Source organism: Arachis duranensis, chromosome 10, assembly GCF_000817695.3.
Source record: "Arachis duranensis cultivar V14167 chromosome 10, aradu.V14167.gnm2.J7QH, whole genome shotgun sequence".
Taxonomy (NCBI): Eukaryota; Viridiplantae; Streptophyta; class Magnoliopsida; order Fabales; family Fabaceae; genus Arachis; species Arachis duranensis.
Window position 1 is genome coordinate 85100601 of NC_029781.3, and position 19138 is coordinate 85119738.

The 19138-nt window shown below is 36.5% G+C and overlaps 4 protein-coding genes across 8 annotated transcripts; 3 read left to right on the forward strand and 1 right to left on the reverse strand.

Moving 5' to 3' along the window:
• Nucleotides 1-232: 232 nt before the first annotated feature.
• LOC107470590 (acetyltransferase At1g77540) lies at nt 233-962 on the reverse strand. The gene is made up of 2 exons (XM_016089991.3): nt 675-962; nt 233-550 (listed from the first exon to the last, which is right to left on the reverse strand). Exons 1-2 carry the CDS (start codon nt 945-947, stop codon nt 485-487), a joined length of 339 nt encoding a protein of 112 aa, XP_015945477.1. The 5' UTR covers nt 948-962; the 3' UTR covers nt 233-484.
• Nucleotides 963-983: 21 nt separating this feature from the next.
• Nucleotides 984-4045, forward strand: LOC107470539 (phosphatidylinositol N-acetylglucosaminyltransferase subunit A-like). 5 transcript variants are annotated; one of them, XM_052255382.1, is made up of 7 exons: nt 984-1131; nt 1220-1849; nt 2225-2549; nt 2887-3041; nt 3241-3331; nt 3495-3611; nt 3698-4045. In XM_052255382.1, exons 3-7 carry the CDS (start codon nt 2280-2282, stop codon nt 3824-3826), a joined length of 762 nt encoding a protein of 253 aa, XP_052111342.1. In that variant the 5' UTR covers nt 984-1131; nt 1220-1849; nt 2225-2279; the 3' UTR covers nt 3827-4045. The 5 variants fall into 5 exon arrangements, with proteins under 5 accessions (XP_052111342.1, XP_052111343.1, XP_052111344.1 ...); XM_052255383.1 differs by lacking the exon at nt 984-1131 and having other exon boundaries at nt 1147-1546; nt 1643-1849; XM_052255384.1 differs by lacking the exon at nt 984-1131 and having other exon boundaries at nt 1147-1456; nt 1643-1849.
• Nucleotides 4046-8805: 4760 nt separating this feature from the next.
• LOC107470538 (uncharacterized protein At4g04775-like) lies at nt 8806-9480 on the forward strand. Its single transcript, XM_016089936.1, has 3 exons — nt 8806-8988; nt 9067-9227; nt 9366-9480. The coding sequence occupies exons 1-3, from the start codon at nt 8806-8808 to the stop codon at nt 9478-9480; spliced, it is 459 nt and encodes a 152-aa protein (XP_015945422.1).
• Nucleotides 9481-14587: 5107 nt separating this feature from the next.
• LOC107470601 (BTB/POZ domain-containing protein At1g21780) lies at nt 14588-17277 on the forward strand. Its single transcript, XM_016090004.3, has 4 exons — nt 14588-14842; nt 14926-15071; nt 15899-16014; nt 16541-17277. Exons 1-4 carry the CDS (start codon nt 14724-14726, stop codon nt 17144-17146), a joined length of 987 nt encoding a protein of 328 aa, XP_015945490.1. The 5' UTR covers nt 14588-14723; the 3' UTR covers nt 17147-17277.
• Nucleotides 17278-19138: the final 1861 nt, after the last annotated feature.

Genomic DNA, 19138 nt, shown 5'->3' on the forward strand with positions numbered 1-19138 from the left:
CATTTATGCACATCTTAACCAAAAGGTAGCACTAAATGAAAATCAACGGACAATATTTTTGTACATATTTATATACATTAATATATTTTAATTAAATAATTAAATATTAGAATAATCAAAGTTGACAATTGACATAGTAAAATAATAAAAAAAAATCCATTTTATTTACAGTGCATAATAAAAACCTTTTATAAAAAATTAGATATTTTATATACAGATTTTTAGTGCATACTTAGTATAATAAAATTATAAATTATGATATTATGAATCATGGACACCGGATACAAAGCAACATAATAAGAGCATACTTGTTGCAGATTTATTACAAATATAGTATACTTATCAGTTACCAACAGAGAGTTCATTCTCAAAGGTTATTATATTTATTTAATACAGCAAAATGCACTGTTAGAACTTAGAAGCATAGTTTCGAATGGTAGAACTAGTACGAGCAAGATGCTTGCGTAACTGTTAAGCTTAGATGCTATATTTTTCCGGCTCCATTGTACAGGACAGAATTCCAAGATGGATTCCGCGGAAGAAATGTCTCCTGCCAAAGCCAACACATCTTGTCAATTATTTACCTTAATTTTTTTGGGTAACATGAAAAATAGGTTGCACAATTGCTATACTTGTGGAATTAAAGGAATGAAATTGAGGAAGATTGAACTCACAGAGACATAGGAACAGGTAGGGATGATGGATAACGAGTGGGACTTAGCGTGTTGGAAAGCAGCGACGCAAAGGTGGGAAGCTAAACCGAGCCCCCTCTTTGAAGAAGGCACAAAGGTGTGGATCAAATCCATGACGTTACCGTTATCTCTGAGCACATACTCCACGTAAGCCTCCTTGTCTTCCGTCTCGAACCTTCTAAGCCCTTCGTTCCACACGATCACAGGAACTACCTTCCCACCGCCGCTACCTTCCGATTCCGATTTCGTTGCCATTATTTCGTTTACACTCAACTCCACGCCCTCTCTCGCCACTCGCTGGATGGAAACAAACGACTACGCAACATCATGGGCCATATTTCACATTGGGCCTTCCATATTCACTGTTGGCCCACGTAAAGAAAGTTGAACTTGTCGAAAAACAACTTTGAGCTTGAGTATGAGGTTCAAGTACTTTTAGGTGAGAGTAGTTTATTAATTCAATCACTCTTCAAAGTTCATGGTGGCTGTGGTTTACTGACTCGGGCGTTACTCATTGTTTATTGTAGGAGAGGAGATTAAGTTAAACACCCTCATTTTTCACCCTAGATCTCCGCAGCCTCACCTTCTTCCTCTGCCTCCAACCGCTGCTTCTCCTCTCTTCTAAGGTTTCCTGCGTCTCCGCCGGCGCCAGCCACTAGTTCGCCGCCGTTCATCGACGGTGCGTTCGACTTCGCGTTCTCCGCAAGTCTCGACGAGGTGCTGTTCCCGGCGAGATTCGCTAGAGAGATGGATCGCCGTGTCAGGTCTGGTGGCTCGTGTGTTTATTCGCTAGCAAGGCCCAAATGAAATAAATTATATCCCCCGTTGGATGAAAAACTCTATGATTGGATTGGGTCTGGGAGACACTTCCCTCACAATCTTATTTCTTATTCATCTTCTCTTCTCTTCACGTGTGTTTTGTTTCTCTAATTCTCCCAATCAAATTTTAGTCTCAGGCGTCTTCTCCAATAATCCCAACGAACGAGTGTCAAGACTGGCCTCGCAGGTTAATCAATGGATAGAAAAAAGCACAGAATCATGATGGTCTCTGATTTTTTCTATCCCAACTTTGGTGGCGTCGAGAACCACATCTATTATCTCTCTCAGTGCTTACTCAAGCTAGGCCCTCTCAGTGCTTACTCAAGCTAGGCCACAAGGTCATAATCACATTCTCTGTAATTCAATCAATTTGTTAGTTAATGATTTTCTGCTTATGCGGTTAATTTCTTTTTCGTAATTTCTATGAATTAAAAGAAAAATATATGATACGAGTATTATCGAATTCAAGTAGTGGTTGTAACTCATGCATATGGAAACCGATCTGGGGTTAGATACATGACTGGTGGTTTGAAAGTTTACTATGTTCCGTGGAGGCCTTTTGTTATGCAGAATTCATTCCCAACCCTATTTCCCTCACTCCCCATTATTAGAACCATTCTCATTCGAGAAAGAATCACTATTGTCCATGGACATCAAGCATTTTCCACTCTCTATCATGAAGCTCTCATGCATTCTAGAACCATGGGGTACAGGGTTGTATTCACGGATCATTCTCTCTATGGATTTTCGGATGCTGGAAGCATACATATGAACAAGGTCTTGCAGTTTACATTGGCTGATGTGAGTCAGGCCATATGTGTTTTGCATACGAGCAAGGAGAATACAGTGCTGCGGTCGGGGCTGCCCCCGGAGAAGGTTTTTGTTATACCTAATGCTGTGGACACTGCAATGTTCAAGCCAGCGGTGCAGCCGAGCCGCTCGGAGATTGTTATTGTTGTTATTAGCCAGTTGGTTTATCGCAAGGGAGCAGATTTGCTTGTTGAAGTCATTCCAGATGTATGCCGTCTGCATCCCAATGTGAGTAGATGATTGAAAAAAAAAAGGAAAAATATTTTTGGTTTTTCTTGCATGACATATTTTGAGTGTAATTCCATGCTAAGGTCCCTTGTGGGAATGATTTGACCTTTTTCTGCCGTACTTTAAATTGCAATGTTTTTGTTTGGTTCAATTTCTCTATGGTTCTTGCCCTATTGTTCTGTATAAGTTATATTGCTTTTGTGTAAAAGTCTAAATGCTGCTTTTCAAAGCTGTAGTGGGATGTTAAATATGTGAAGTACCTATAGAACCTCTTTGAGAGGCCACAGCATTCCCAAGGAGTTTGCACATTGCTTTATGATGATAATTGGAATTGTAGGTTCGTTTCATTGTTGGAGGTGATGGACCTAAGCGTGTGAGGTTGGAGGAGATGAGAGAAAAATATTCTCTTCAAGATCGAGTTGAAATGTTGGGAGTCGTGCCACATGCACAAGTCCGATCTGTTCTAATATCAGGACACATCTTCTTAAACAGGTTCAGCTTCCTTATATTTTCCTCCTTTTAAGCTTTTCAATGATGATATTAGAATTTGTATATGTCACCATGTTGTCTAATTTTGGAATTCAAGCAATGTTGGAAGCTTATGTTATTTTCATTTTGAGAGCTTCAACATTCAGGTCATTTTACAATCCATATCTATTGTCAATCATTAATAATGTTTGATCTATTTCAGTTCGTTAACTGAAGCTTTCTGTATAGCCATATTAGAGGCTGCTAGTTGTGGATTGTTAACAGTTAGCACACGTGTTGGAGAAGTTCCCGAGGTGGGTGCAACTTTCCTTCTTTTACCTGTTCAGTATGAGAATAAATGCTCTTTATTCTTTAATTAGTTTAATTTTTCTTACAAAAATCTGTTTCTTTCCAATTCCACAATTTTGGAATGCTGTCTTGCAAGGATTGATATGGATTCACTTCTTTGCTGTATAGGTTTTACCAGATGACATGATCATTTTGGCAGAACCTGATCCTGGTGATATGGTGCTTGCAATTGAAAGGGCAATATCAATGCTGCCAAAAGTTGATCCACAAGTCATGCACCACCGGGTGATTGTTGTTTGAGGGATACGTCCCTGATTCAATTGGTAAAAACTAGTTCTTTTTTAATTTTTTTTCTTTTTTCCTTTTTGTAGATGAGGGAACTCTATAACTGGCATGATGTTGCCAAAAGAACTGAAATTGTATATGATCGTGCTTTGAAGTGCCCCAATCAAAATCTACTTGAACGGGTCTCACGGTACATTCTTAACATTATATGTTGAATTTGATTGTAATGGTATTGTATACTTTTCACTTTAAAGAAGGAGGAAAGAGAAGGCAAGAAACGAAAGAAAAGAAGAAGAAGACGTGCAGGAAGAAGAAGAAGGAAGTGCACTTGTAAAGACTTGTATAAAAAAATACTTGTATGTGAAGAATTTCTCTTTTTTTATCTCCCTAGTATTACCCAATACTTTAATCAAATCCGTAACTTAAAAGTGTTATATACGCTGCTTCTCCTAATTGATCAATTTTTCTTTGGAGATTAAAGAAACGTGCCTTCATTGTATATAAATGCATACTTTTTTTTTAATTCTTAGTTAAAACGCAGCAAATTTTAGAGCTCTAGCTGCAACTAAAAGAGAAGCATGTACATAAAGCACAATGATCTTGAAACATAATAAAAGCTATATACACTCTATATGCAAACACTTCAATTGCTTCCCAAATAAAGAATTAATTAGGTCTCTTCAAGCCTTTACTCTTTTGTGATACCAAAACATGAGTTTGACTCTAGCGTTGCTTTGCGTAGCTTAAGATTTTGTTTCTTGATTTCAGAAAAAAAAAAAAAGAAAGAAAGAAAGAAGAAGAAGATAAAAGAAGTGAAGTTTTTTTGGAAGAAAAGTTCAACTTCTTTCTCTATAATAATAGTATTTTGTGTAAGGAAATTTGAAATAACTATGCATTGAACTTCAATGCGGAAGCAACAGAAATTATTGTTATAGAAGCCTTTTATATTTATTAAAGGAAAAGTATATGGAATCAAGAGGTTATCAGTCAAAAACTAAACAAAACCACATTAATTTATATTAATAATTAATTTTAAATTTCTTAAATTCAAAATTTAAAACATTTTAAATTAATTAAGTAAACCTAATTAAAACCTATAAAAGCCTTCCTCTTCTTTCTCACATTAACCTACTCACCTCCAACAATCACACACACAGACCTTTCTCTCTCACCAATGCTACTGGAAGCGCCGGCGACTTCCATGCTCTCCGCGACACCCTCAATAAGCGCATCCAAGACAACTGGTTCAACACGAAGTCCACTTTCGACTTCGTCACTGACGAAACCTTCTCCTCTTCCCTCCTCAACCACCTCCTTCAAACCCTATCCACCCTCAACTGCGACGTCGCTCCCAAGAACGCGTTCGATTCCCTCATCACGCGCCTCTGCAAGCTCCAGTGCGTCGATGACGCGCTCCACGTTTCGGTTGGGAGGGATAGAGAGCGATTGGAAGCAAACGTGACAGGGAGGATGGGAGGGAGAGATGAGGCACCTCGGATAGGGGATGGCGCTGGAGCAACCTGCCCCCATGAATATCAAACCGATTCTGAGGAGGAGCCACCACTCTCCGACACAGTTGCCGCCATGCTTCAATTGAATCAATGAAGATTGAAGAAAGATGAAACAATTGAGTTTCATTGATCTTTAAACACTTGATTAGGTGTTCTGTGTTCAATCCAAGCAGCAAGTGTATAGGAAAAATGTTGACTTTGATTTGTAGAGTTCAATTGATAGTAATCTAAGGATGCGCTTTTGCTTTTTTATTTTTATTTTATTCTTAGTGTTTTTATTTTTAAATTTTATAAAAAAAAAGTGAAAATAATAAAATTTTATTTTTTATTTTTATTTCATGTTTTTTTTGTTGCAGATGTTATTCTCTACGTTTTGCGATATTAGGTGTCGTTTTGATGATTAAAGAGACTGCAAACTACACAATTATAGAATTATAAAAAAAACATTCATTTAATATGAAAAAACATTCTAATACTTAACAAAAGAAACATCCAATTATATTTTAGCAAAAATAATTAAATATCTATAAAATTTAAAAAATATATAAAATTTTTAAAGAAATAGAGACATTCACATTTGCAATACAAAAAAATTCGAAAAATATATAAAAGAACATCCATTTAGTATAAAAAAGAAACATTTTGATACTTAGCAGAAGAAACATCCATATATATTAACTCGTAGAGATTTTGAATTCACCCAAAGATATTTGACTGATTTTTTACTAATACCCTTTTGATTCTCTAGCATTACTCTTTATTAAATTATAATCATAATTGTAATAGTATGTGACTTGAAGCAAGTAAGGCTGAGATAAAGATGATTCTTGACCAAGATTGAGATGAATATAATTCTTGATCACAAGTATGGAAAGGTAGATAACAAGTTCTCTAAATAATAGCAATTCCTAACCAACTAGATACCCTAAAACTGAATGCAGTTAAGCTAGGGATATTATATTAATTGATTTACAATTCTAATCCCATATTATACCTATATCCATTATAATAATCACAAGTTTAAACTGATATATATGATGGTTCTTTGTTAGCATAGCATTCTTTTATGATATTGAAGAGTTTGACTATATTGTTTAATTTGTTATTTGTTGATCTGTTTCAGCTTTCTTCCATGTAGGTGACGGCTGAGTAAGGTTCTGAAAATTGGACCGGACCGACCGATTCGACCGAATTAATTAGAAATCGGTCATCTAGCCGGTCCGGTTGATCCCAAAATCTCTGCAAAAAATCGGTCAAAAAATTAGTTGAACCGATAATTAACCGGTGGACCGAACAAACCGGACGAGCTTTTTGAAGTTCCGGTTTTTTAAAATAGCCTAAAACGGCATCCGTTTTTTTACGCAAAAAAAAAACAAAACAAAACCCACGACCCACTAACCTAACCCAACCCCAAATCATTCATCACTCAGTTGTCATCACGCCTCCCTCAACCCTACTTTCCTTTTCCTCCAACGAGCAGAGGGACTCCACCATCCACACCACAATCGACGCTGGCAGTGAGCCAGTGACCGCCGGCAGTGAGCCAGTGACCACCAGCGGTTGCCACCCTCATGGTTTGAAGCGTCTAGTATCATCGTCGTTTGGTCTTCAGAAGAACACACATGACACACCACAGCATAGCTGTCAGCAGTGTCGTCGTCTTGAAGCTTCTGGTGTCGGCGTTGTCGGCTTGTCGTCGGCTTCTGTCAACATCGTAGTCGGGCATCTATTCTGCCGCCGTGAACCGCAGTGAGTTCTTGGGTTTTTCAATTAATTTTTTTTATTGGGTTTTAATTAACTGTATGAATTACTGGTTGCTGCAGTGAGGAATTTAGTTCAGATTTAACTTCAGTTAATTTTTGTATTTTGTTAATTATATGAATTGATGACTTGATGCAGAGTTCTTATTCTGCTTTTTAATTTTTTATTTTGTTAATTATATGAATTTAATCGTCATGTAATTCTGACTTTTACTGGATATAAATTTGATATAAGTTCAATTTTAGAACTCTGGATTTTTAATTTTGCTATATAAGTTCAAAATTCTGCCCTATTGAATTTTGCTGAATATAATTTTTTATTTTGAATGCTGGATGAATTGATATAATGTTCTGGATTCTGAATTGTTATCATTTTGAATTTTGCTATAATTGTTGGATGTAATTTGTAATTTGGATTTCTAGATTTTAGATTTGGATTCTGAAGCCATGACAAATCCCTCGCCCAATTCAATCCATCATAGCATTCACGGACATGTTCCTGCATTGAAGTATTTTTTCTTTTGTTAATCTCGAACATGTTCCTGCATTGAAGTACTTTTTTTGTTAATCTCTCTGTATGTTGTGTTCTCTTTGGCTAGATAAAGTCACTCTTGGTATGGTAAAAATTTCTAGAATTAGGTAATTGTTGAGAATGTAGTTTAGAGGATTTTTTATTTTTATTGGTACTATTTGTTTCTAAATAATGGAGAGATTTTGTCTTAATTATTATGAATGTATTATCTCTATTAGTGTGTTTTTACTAAGTATCTTAATGAATCCCATGTTAATATTTTTAAGAAAACTGTTATTATCTATTTTTGAGGTATAACACCTTTTAATATAACTTTAAAATTATTTTCATATTAAAATTTTTAGATTTAGAAATTATTAAATTTAAATACTGAAAATTATATATTAAATTTTTAATAATTTTATTTATATTTAATTAAACAGGTTAAACTCCGGTTGAATCCCGGTCAAATCACTGGATCAGTGAACCAATTGTCTTATCGATTTATTGACCGGTCTAGTTTTCGCAACCTTGTTGTTTAACAAAAGGAGATTAGTGTGTGTGACTGTGTTTGTATGACCAAAAAAAAAGAAACAAAAGGAGATTATCTTTGCTTTTAATAATTGACTACCATTAAACATCAACCATTCTAATTTGTATACTACGTTTTATATATAGGAAAAACTCATATGTGCTATTAACTTTATGTAAAATTGATAATTAAAAATTATTAAATTATTTGATTGATTTGTATTCAAATCATCTAATGATTCTCAACAATTATCTAACTGCAATTACAAAATTAATTTAAAATCAAAGTAAATAAATATAAAATAAATACGAGATATATTGGTACGCACATGGTTAAAAAAAATTACTTAAAGTTTTTTGTGTGTGAATGAGTTGAAAACTAAAGTAAAAATAACTTGTGAGGTTGGGAACAAGGTGAAGTTAGTTAATCTGAGTTACTGCCAAGTGCCAAGTGTCTATTCAGATATTATGGAGCAGGGCTGCAAGGGGTTTGAGATGCCGTTTGGACTTTGGATTAACTTATTAAAAAATTCACTAAACTCAAATATTAATTTTATGACTAAAAGACAAATAGGTCCCTGACCTTTTAAAACGGGGACATTTTCGTCCCTCAAGATTGGAAAATACATTTCGATCCCCCACGTTTTAAAACGGGAGACAATTATACCCTTCCGTCTGTTTTGGGCAAAAAACGGTAACGGAGCTGGCTGACATGGAGGGGCAGTGAATGACGTGGCCGTTACAGTCGCTGAGGTGGCTTGGGACGAAATTTAAGTGGACAAATTCGTCCCTGAAGTGCCAAACGACGCCGTTTCTACCACTGAGCCCTATTTCATCCAAACGCAAGGTGAAACTCATGGCCGCTGCTTGTGCGATCGTCCATGATGAGCGAGGGGGGTTCTTCATGCACAAGACCTGGACGGGGATCTTCATGCGCTGTTGCAGGAGGTCGTGATCCAGATGGGGTTGCGCCGAAATGCTTCTGCGGCGTTTATGCCATTCTTTACAAGTCAAGAACAGCATCTAATCCCGATAGGATGTTTTTCGGGTGTCCCTTCTTCAAGGTGAGCAATTATTTTGTATAGCAATTGGATTAGAGTGTTCTGTGTCTAATTATGGTGTTATCTGAAAAATTGCTCCAGGTTAAAGAACGGTGTTGCCGGTATTTTGTCTGGCTTGATGAACACTTGAAAAAAATTAGGGCCATGGAGTCTGAAGCATTGGGTGCTGTGGATGATGTTGGAGGTGTAGACATTGAAGATCAAGTGCTGCGAAGTCAGGAATTAGAAAAAAAATTCAACTGGTGCGAAGCCATGAACTGGAGAAAAAAATGAAAGAGTTGGAGAGGAAACTGTTATGTATGGAGAAGGAGAAAAAAATGAGTATGTGGCAGATTGCTTTCATTAGTGTAGTTTTTGTTGTTGCTGTATGTTTCTTAAAGTGGTGAGGATGATGAGTTGATGTACAATGTTGATGATGTAATGAAAATTGCCATTGTTGGCTATTCAATGAAAATTGCCATTGTTGAAGAAAAAAATAAGGTAATAATTCTGTGAATCAGCTATTATATAAGATAGTAATTCTGCATATATTATGAGCAAAATATGAACAACAATGTATCTGTCTTAATCCAAAATATAAACAAGTTTGTCACAAAATAATAAAACATCTGGTTGGCATATAAACAAGTTTGCCAAACTACAATAAGTAGACAGTGTTGTTTAATTCATATGTAAGACTATGACAAAAAACAAAAATTCATTCAGTGGTGTTCAGTTCTTCTGATTCTTGGATCCAGCAGTTGGGATGAAATTCATTCCTATGGCCTCACTGCCAACGACTTTGAAGGTCTCCTCTAATGTAGCGACACTGGCACTGGTGCTTTGAGTCTGGGTGGTAGCCGAGGGTGGAGTTGGAGGTGGATTTGCACTTGCTTGGGGCCTTCTGATTGTCTGCTTGGGTCTGAATTTGGAGGCAGCAGCTGGGGTTTTGGTTTGACCCATTCTTGGCAGCTGGGATGGAGGCCTGAATGGAGTTTGGACTGCAGCGGATGGTGTTGTTGCTGCAGCATTCTGGCTCATGTCATGATTCTGCAAAAGTAACGAAATTAGTTTCATGTTCAAATGCATTGACATGAATAAAGTGATTGTGATTATGAGTGCATTATTTAGGGTGGGGGAGGCTTACTGTAGGCTTCTCTTGCACAGCACTATTCTCAGCCAAACTTTCAGTCTGTGTCTGGCTTTGATCCTATGCAACATAGTTCAAACAAGGAAACAACATGGACAAATTAGTCCTTAAAAAAAGTTAAAAGGACATCTTAACCACTGACAAAATTTAAAATGTACAGATCGATCCAAAACAATAACAGGGATACCTCTGGTTGAGGGGCTGATTGTGATAGGGGAAGCTGCTCCAAGGGTTGTGTGTTTGCATCAGTCTTCTTAGCTTTTTTCTTTTTTGGTTTCCAATTTGGGTTGCTTGGTGCTCCCTTACATGTCTTGTAGTTGTGGCCTTTCTCATTGCACTTGCTGCATGTCACTTGGAAGCTTCTCTTGAGCTTGTCACCCTGAATATGAGCCTCAGCAGGATCCTTGTTGCGATTGTGTACTTTAGGCCTCCCAATAGGTCGCTTGATGGGTGGTGGAGCAGGCCTCAGCTGGTCAGTGGTTACCCAAAATTCCTCACTTGGTACTGGTTTTATGCAATGTGCATATGTCTTGTGAATAGATTCCATACATAACCAGGGATGCACATAATCATCTACCTGGTCATGCCTCTTTCTAATTGCAGCAATACCGTGAATGCATGGCATGCCTGAAATAAAGCCACATACCATATTACCTAGCATTATATTAGATCAGCATTACAGAAAATCACTGAAATTTAAAGATATACCGGTCAGTTGCTAAACATTGCATGAACAAGTGTGTTTGATCAAATCCACATCTACTTTGGTCTGCTTTCTGCTAACTTGAAATCTCTTTCGTTCGTTATCTCCCACCCATTCAGCAATCCACCTGCTGCTGGGTTTTATCAGCCTCCGCAACCTTTTCTCCTGAACGGGTGCAAGCTTTCCACTATGGTGCTCTAACAGCCTAATATGCTTGGTCATTCTCCGCATTAGGTAGCACCTAATTTCCTCACACATAGTCAAAACTGGCTTCATTCTGTACTTAACGACTTTTGAATTAAATACCTCGCACATGTTGTTAGTCAGGTTATCCACCTTGGGGCCATGACTGAAGAAAGCCTTAACCCAAGTGGCTGGTTCAAACCTCATCAGATACTCCCATGCTGCCTTATTCACCCCCTTCAGCTTCTCCATGGTCTCTTTGAACTCTGGTTCAGTGGTGCACCTAGCACAGTCCCATACGATGTCTCTAATGTGCATATCTTTGAACCTATTTATGAAGTTTTTCCACAGGTGCATCACACAGTTCCGGTGATGTGCTCTCGGCATTACCTCCTTTAAGACTGGTAGCAAACCCTGCCAATTACACATAATATTGCAATAACTTCAATCACAAACACATATATGCGGCAGTTTAAATTGCAGTCAGTTTCAATTAATCACACACATATTTGCTCTATTCAAAATATCATTCACACCTATGCACTAATACCCATTGCAAACATATATATGCACTAAATTCCATTTCAAACACACACATGCAGTGATTTAATACCCTACACCAATATGCAGAAATTTAACATCTACCATATACATGCATTATATTAATACCCTACACTAATATGCAGAAATTTAACATGATATAATAATATGCAGTGAACTACGGGTCTGACCTTTTGTTGGTCGGACATAAAGTTCCAACCAAATTGATGTGCATCACCCAGATCTTCCTGAAGCAGTATGAGAAACCATTTCCAGGATTCTTTCGTCTCCAATCTTGCAACTCCATATGCTACTACGTAGAATTGGTTATTGGCATCATGTGCCACTGCTGATAGTAGTTGACCTCCATGATATGTCTTCAAAAATGCTCCATCTAGATGGATGAAAGGCCTACACCCAGACTTAAAGCCTTGCTTACAACCCTCAAAGGAGATATATATTTTGTCAAAGACAGGTAGGGATTGAGGGATTGGGATCACATCAACTCTTGCAGTCGATCCCGGATTACTCTTAAGGATTTCCATGGCATAGTCCCTAAGCTTCCCATACTGTTCCTTTTCATTTCCCAAATCCTCTATTTGGCCTCTTTCACTGCCCTGTATACCATCTTCGGATGCAACACTAGATTAAAGTCTTCTCTGAGAAACTCAATTGCCTCATTAGTAGTCATATGAGGTTGACTAGCCATTCTCTTTTCCACTTTCTTGCTGACCCAGTGTTGATCAGCTGTATTGCTGCCCAGGTCTCTAGCACATGTATGCTCTGCCTTGTAAGTCTTTACCTGATAACATAACAATGTCTTGTTGTAGGATAGATGTGCTAGCCATGGACATTCTTCACCTCTGCACCCAACCCTTACCCTTTCTTTATCATTTTTGATCCACAGCAGTTCCCTCCCTTCAGAAATGAACATGTCTTTTACCACTTCTTTGAACCCATCAATTGTTGCAAACTTTGTTCCTATCTCAAACCTACCCTCCCCGAACCCATACTCTTCATTAAAAACTGGAAACTCATGCTTTTCTCCCTCATCCTCGGAAGACACAGGTGTGTGGAGTTCCTCTGATGCATACTCATAAATCAGATCATCATCATCTGAAACCTCCTCACTCACATAGAGTCCAATTGGAGGCATATCCCTGGGTTGCATATTAGGAAGATGTTCTTCAGCATCTACAGCAGGCCTACTTCTTTGTTGATTTGCATTAGGCCCATTCCTTCTGGGCTTCGGAGCAGGCCTGGTCTTTTTGGGCTTTTCTCTTGGCCCACTTTCTTTGGGCTTGGCTGTTCCTCTGGTCTTCACAGTAGGCCCATCACCTTTGGCAGCACTACCCCTTGCACTCCTTACTCCACCTCTGTTTTTAACTCCACTTGACTCTGTCCCTGTCCCTTCTTTCACACTGCTACTTGTCTTTGGCAGAACCTTGTCCTTTCCTTTCACACTTCTTTTTTTCCTCATCCTATTATTGTCTTCATCAACACTGGAACAGTCCTCATCCGAAACAGTCTCTGAGTCACTTGGAGGAGGTTTATACATTTCATCCTCCTCACTTTCTTGCCCATCAGCTTCTGTGGATGGTGATGGTTGGAGCTTTCTCATGATGCTGTCCACATCAATTGGGTCATCAAACTCTTCCACCACTGCTTCTGCCGCAGTAGCTTCATCCACTATCTCTGGCTCATCAACTGGATGGTTGAAGTAAATGTAGAATTCATCCGTCGTTAAATTCTTCATCTTATTCTCTCGGAGTTCATTGATGTCTGCATCTCCTCTCAGAATGTGCAGTCCACCCTCAAGATCACTGCTAGTTGGGTCAAACCAATACACTGCCCTATATGATGCATACCCCAAACCCTTGAACAGTGTCACCAAATCCCCGAAATTCACAAAGTCTAAGTCCATCTTCGGAAAATTTTCAACTTTCCCACCAATATACTCAAGAGCTCCACTGGGTTTTCTACCAAAACGGCCTCCGTGGTGAAAAACAGGTACCACATACATATCATCCATTTGCATTGTCCACAGGTAGAAAAACCAGAGATTAAACTCTACCTAATCAAAATTTCTAAATCAGTTAACTTCACATACATTTTCCTCATTCTTTTACCCCAAAACAAAAAAAATAAACTGCAGTCCCCCCATAACCCAACCCCATGCATTATCAGTTAAACAACACACAAACTCTTCATTATCGCCTACCTCTGTAGATGATGGCAGCTTCTTCTCCACGCAAAGCTTGCCGTAACCTTCAACACCAACCACCTCCACTGACCACACCACCGCTTTCAACTGTAGGAAGTCGTTCTTTTTTTGGAGGGAGAAGGGCGTTTCTGTTCTGGTAGGATTTTCTGTAATATATGGAGTAAGGGTTGGGTGTTATGGGTAATGCGAAGCTTCAAATATGGGGGATGGTGGAAACGACGTCGTTTGGCACTTTAGGGACGAATTTGTCCACTTAAATTTCGTCCCAAGCCACCTCAGCGACCGTAACGGCCACGTCATTCACTGCCCCTCCATGTCAGCTAGCTCCGTTACCGTTTTTGGCCCAAAACGGACGGAAAGGTATAATTGTCTCCCGTTTTAAAACGTGGGGGATCGAAATGTATTTTCCAATCTTGAGGGACGAAAATATCCCCGTTTTAAAAGGTCAGGGACCTATTTGTCTTTTAGTCTAATTTTATTTATGGTGCAGTTTAAATTTAATAACTTTTTTTAAAAAATTCGATATTAAATTTATAATTTATAAATTAAAAAAATTAAATACACATAATAAATTTTAATATTAAATTTTAATAAATATAATAAAATAATATTATAATATATTATGTAATTTTAATTAGATTGGATTTTGAAAAGTAAATCTAAAATTCCATTCTATGTATGTAATTTGCAAAAGTTAAATCAAATTATAATTTTAATCAATTTATAATTTAAATTAAATAGAATAAACGGTTAAATTTAAATCGGTTTAGATTTCATCCATATATATATATGAGGCACGTAGGCCATTCAGGTGACTCAGGACTCAGGAGAGTGAAACAGTATTTGTGTCTCTTTCAATTCATCATCATATACACAGAGATAGGGATAGGTAAACCAACATAGCAACCTAAGTCAAACTGCTTTAGACTCAGTCTTCTTCTTCGTCTTCTCCTTTTGCCATGGCCATGGGGGATTCAAGGGTTGACACAATTGCACGCTTAGCTCAATGGAAAATCGATAACTTCGGACCTTGTTCCTACAAGAAATCTGACCCTTTCAAGGTCGGAATCTGGAATTGGTATCTATTCTAACCTAACCTAATCACCATTTCTGTTCTCTCTGTGATTATCGTAATCATCAGTTCATCCATTTGCTGATCAGGTACTTATCCATAGAGAGAAACAGGTACCTCTACATACACCTGTTTCCAGAACCTTCTCGTGTCTCCAAGGAGCAGCCACCCGTTGCTCGTTTCATTCTTCGTGTTTCCAATGCTGGCTCTTCCCGCAGGTTCTATATTTCCCCTGGTACGTACTCACTCGATAACACAGTTTCCAAGTAATTGACTTGACTTCAGCCTCTTAATTATGTGGCTCATATGATATCTGTTCCTCTTGTTTTGTGAAAGTGGTATAAAGAAAAAAGGGCTAAACTTTTTTGGTTATTTGCATGGAGATATAGATAGGGCAAATTGATTAAACTATAGGTTCCAGGGAGTAGTATAAATTTGTAAAGTGAAGTAGGTGCAATAAACTTTGATTTTGTTCTTGGAGCAGGACTTGTTTGGTAGTGAGCTTGGAAGATAATAAATCCAGATCATCACCCTCCTTAGAAGAAACTATCGCTTTATTACTTTATTTTTGTGTTATAAATAAAAGGTTCCTGATTTTTGTATTCTAATATTCCACAAATTTCAGTAGAGGCAGTAATTTGTTGCATTTAACCCCAAATTGGAACTGCTTTACTGTTAATGTGACCGGAAAGTCAGAAACACATAGACAAACAGTGTTTAATTCAGTCCTATTCTGGCCCATAAATGAAGTTAGCAATGCATGACTAAAATTTTGTCCGTATCGGAATTGAGTCGGCCTAAGGCAACCACAAAACTCTCCCAAGCCCTTATCTATGCCTCATGTTATGAGTGTTGTCCTCTGGCTTAGTTTTGTTTGCATTTGATTTTGATGTCTTTCTTATTCTCTACCACTTTATTTTCCAAGAAGAAATAGGGTAATTTCATATTGCAACTCAAAGTGGTAACCAAGGTGTTTTTGAGATTGTAATAGCAGTTTTAGGATTGCACCATGAAGTTGAAACACAGCTTGATTCTTATTTCTTTTTGCTTTTGATGCTGCAGTCCATGAAAGGATACTTAGGACATATGATGACTTTGTCTGGCCTGTTGATACTTCATTTGTTGGTCGCTTCATTATTGATGTTGAATTTCTTGACTTGAAGATATGCCCTCTGAATGTGAGTTCCTATCCCTGAATGAATAGTTTAACAATATTTGATATTGGAGTACCTAAACAATTATATTTTCTCTTTATAAGTAAAATGGTTTCCCTTTAGGTGGTGTCTTGAAACAACTTTAAGATAATACCTGTAATTCTATAATAGAGATACAAGTCTTGAGAATTGATTTTTAAACTAATTTTTGTACCTGCAAAAACAACACACGCTAGAGGCACAACTTTCCACTATCTTCATCCTTTCTGTCATGAGACAAGAGCCAAACACTACCTTAATATATAAGTAGCAGATGGTTTCCTTAAGATATATATATATATATATGTGTGTGTGTGTGTGTGTGTGTGTGTGTGTGTGTGTGTGTGTGTGTGTGACATTCTAAAATCTGAAATCAGTGCAACCCCTGAAGTTAGTTTGAGTTGCTTGCATAGCATATCATCTAATTCTCTATTGCTTGAATTGATCTTAACCTTTGATCTAGTTCTGGACTACTGCTGCTTAACCACTGTCCTTTTTCTTTTAAACTCAGGGTGGGGAAGCTAGTTCTATATGGCCATCCGAGGGAAAATTGCAATCCATTGCATCTCAAAGTACTCTTAGTTGCCTCTCACGCATGCTTGACGATGCTATTCATGCTGACCTAACCATTATTACAGCTGATGGTACATTGAGAGCTCACAAGGCAATCTTGTCTGCAAGTTCGCCGGTGTTCCAGAGTATGTTTCATCACAACCTGAGGGAGAAAGAGTCATCTACTATCCATATAGAAGACATGTCGCTAGAATCTTGCACGGCTCTTCTAAGATACTTGTATGGAACAATCAAGCAAGACGATTTCTGGAAACACCGGCTTGCATTGCTTGGAGCAGCCAATAAATACGACATCACCGGTCTCAAAGACGTGTGCGAAGACAGTCTGCTGGAAGATCTTAACTCCGGAAATGTTCTCGAGAGGCTCAACGAAGCTTGGCTTTATCAATTACACAAGTTAAAGAAAGGATGCTTGACCTTCTTATTTGACTTCGGAAAGATATATGATGTTAGAGATGAAGTAAACAACTTTTTTCAGCATGCTGATAGGGAGCTAATGATGGAGATGTTTCAGGAAGTGCTCACAGTTTGGAGACCGGTATAAACTAACATGGGAAAACTATTTGCCCCATGAATCTTTGTAAATATGATAGATTATTGTGATACAATAATCATATTTGCTCTTTACTTTATCATTTAATAGTTGGTGTTTTTCATATAAATTGTTGATTATCACTACTTTTCTTTAATTACCCTAGAAGTTCCTATGGCTATCATTGCTCACATTCAAATATTTTCAAGTTTTTAAAACATTTACTAAATTTTTAATTGAGAATAAATCAAGAGATCTGCTTTGAAGAAATGATGATCAAATTAACCTAATTTTAAGTTGAAACTAATGGTAAAAATAAAATGCTTAAATGAAACAGTTTTATCGCACGCATAGTTGGCAATTCTCTTAAAAAAATGTTGGTTATTCAAATACTAATATTCTAATTACAGTTATGCTATTTGTATGTTAAAGGTTAACTATTAAATTAGTTATCCTACATATATAAGAAGGTATTTAAGGAAATAAAAAATAACACACCAACAAAAATGAAGTGCCTATTGATTTTATTTTACATTTATGAGAAGGCTATAAATGGAGAGCTGGTTAGAGTGTTAATTCTAATGTAAAACAAATACAAATAAAAAATATTCATCACCTAATATATTTTGTATATTTATATTATAAGTATAGATATTTGAATATGTAGAATTGAGTGAAAAATTTGGTGATGAGGTCCATTCTCGTGCGAGTATTTGAATCATTTTCCTTATATACATCTATTCAAAAGAAGAATTAGTCATAAAATAAAATTAGAAAAATGAAAATATAATCATTAGGGATTTTAATTATAAGAAAATAATCAATTACGAGATGCAACCAATATATAATGGGAATCAAATTGTCGATATAAATATTTGAATAAAAATAAACAGGCCTAAACTTTGTGATATGATGCAATTTGATTTATGTTTTTGAATTGGTTCTCCCTTTAAAGGAAGAATCAATCCTCATTTTTGGGTATGTAATAAAAAAAAGTAATAAATTAGATTTTACTTTATCTTTTTATAAAAAAAAAAAAGTTAAAAGAAATGATCAAGATACAATGTAATTATATATGGGTAAAATTAGATGTGAAACATGATGATATGACATATTATGATATATTTAATCTTTCAAATAGTTTATCTTAAAATGAATATTAATGAATGAATATAGATAAATGAAAGAGAATTGAGGGTGAAACATGTCATGGAAATTTGAGTAAAGAAGAAGAAGAAAAAAAATTAAAACAGTGAAGAAGAAACAGAAATAAAAAAAAGTCAATATTAATGAGATCAATCAACAATTATTTTAAAATTTGATGTTAGTTGAGAAAAAATGTGAAAAGTGAATATATAAAGTAATTAAGAAAAATTAATTGTAATATTTAAAATTAATTTTTCATGTTGTTAAAAATTGAGTTATGTGATATATATGTTAATGATAGTTATCAGTGGCTAAGAAAATAGGTGGTTGAATCTTAGCTTCTTTTTCTATTGTATAGTACTTTTATTTTTTTACAGAAACTTAGAAAATATTTTTACTTTTGTCTCGTATCGAGTTGAGAGACATTTTCATTTTGTCTCCTAAGTAACAGAAACAGAATCGAAGTAGAGAAGAAGAAAAATATCAGATGTATCCTGATTTAGCTACTTGGTGCAATATAGCCTACATCCAGTCTCTATCACAACTATGATGGAATTTCACTATCTCTTTTTCAAGATTACAAACACCAATTCTTTCCTAGGATCTATCCAATCCTATTTGGGACAAATCCAGATTCTAACCCCAATCTAAATTTGACTAGATCTCAATCTAGCTTTCAACAGCAAAGTACTAACCAATTTGTAAGGGAATTCCCACAGGATTATGACACAAAATAGAAAGATGTACAAAGCAAACCTGAGACATCTTATGGTTTTTTCTCCTAGTCTAACTCACTGCATTTTATCTCTCATTGGCTTTTTCTTATAAATCTCATCATGTTTGCCTTTTACAATGAGA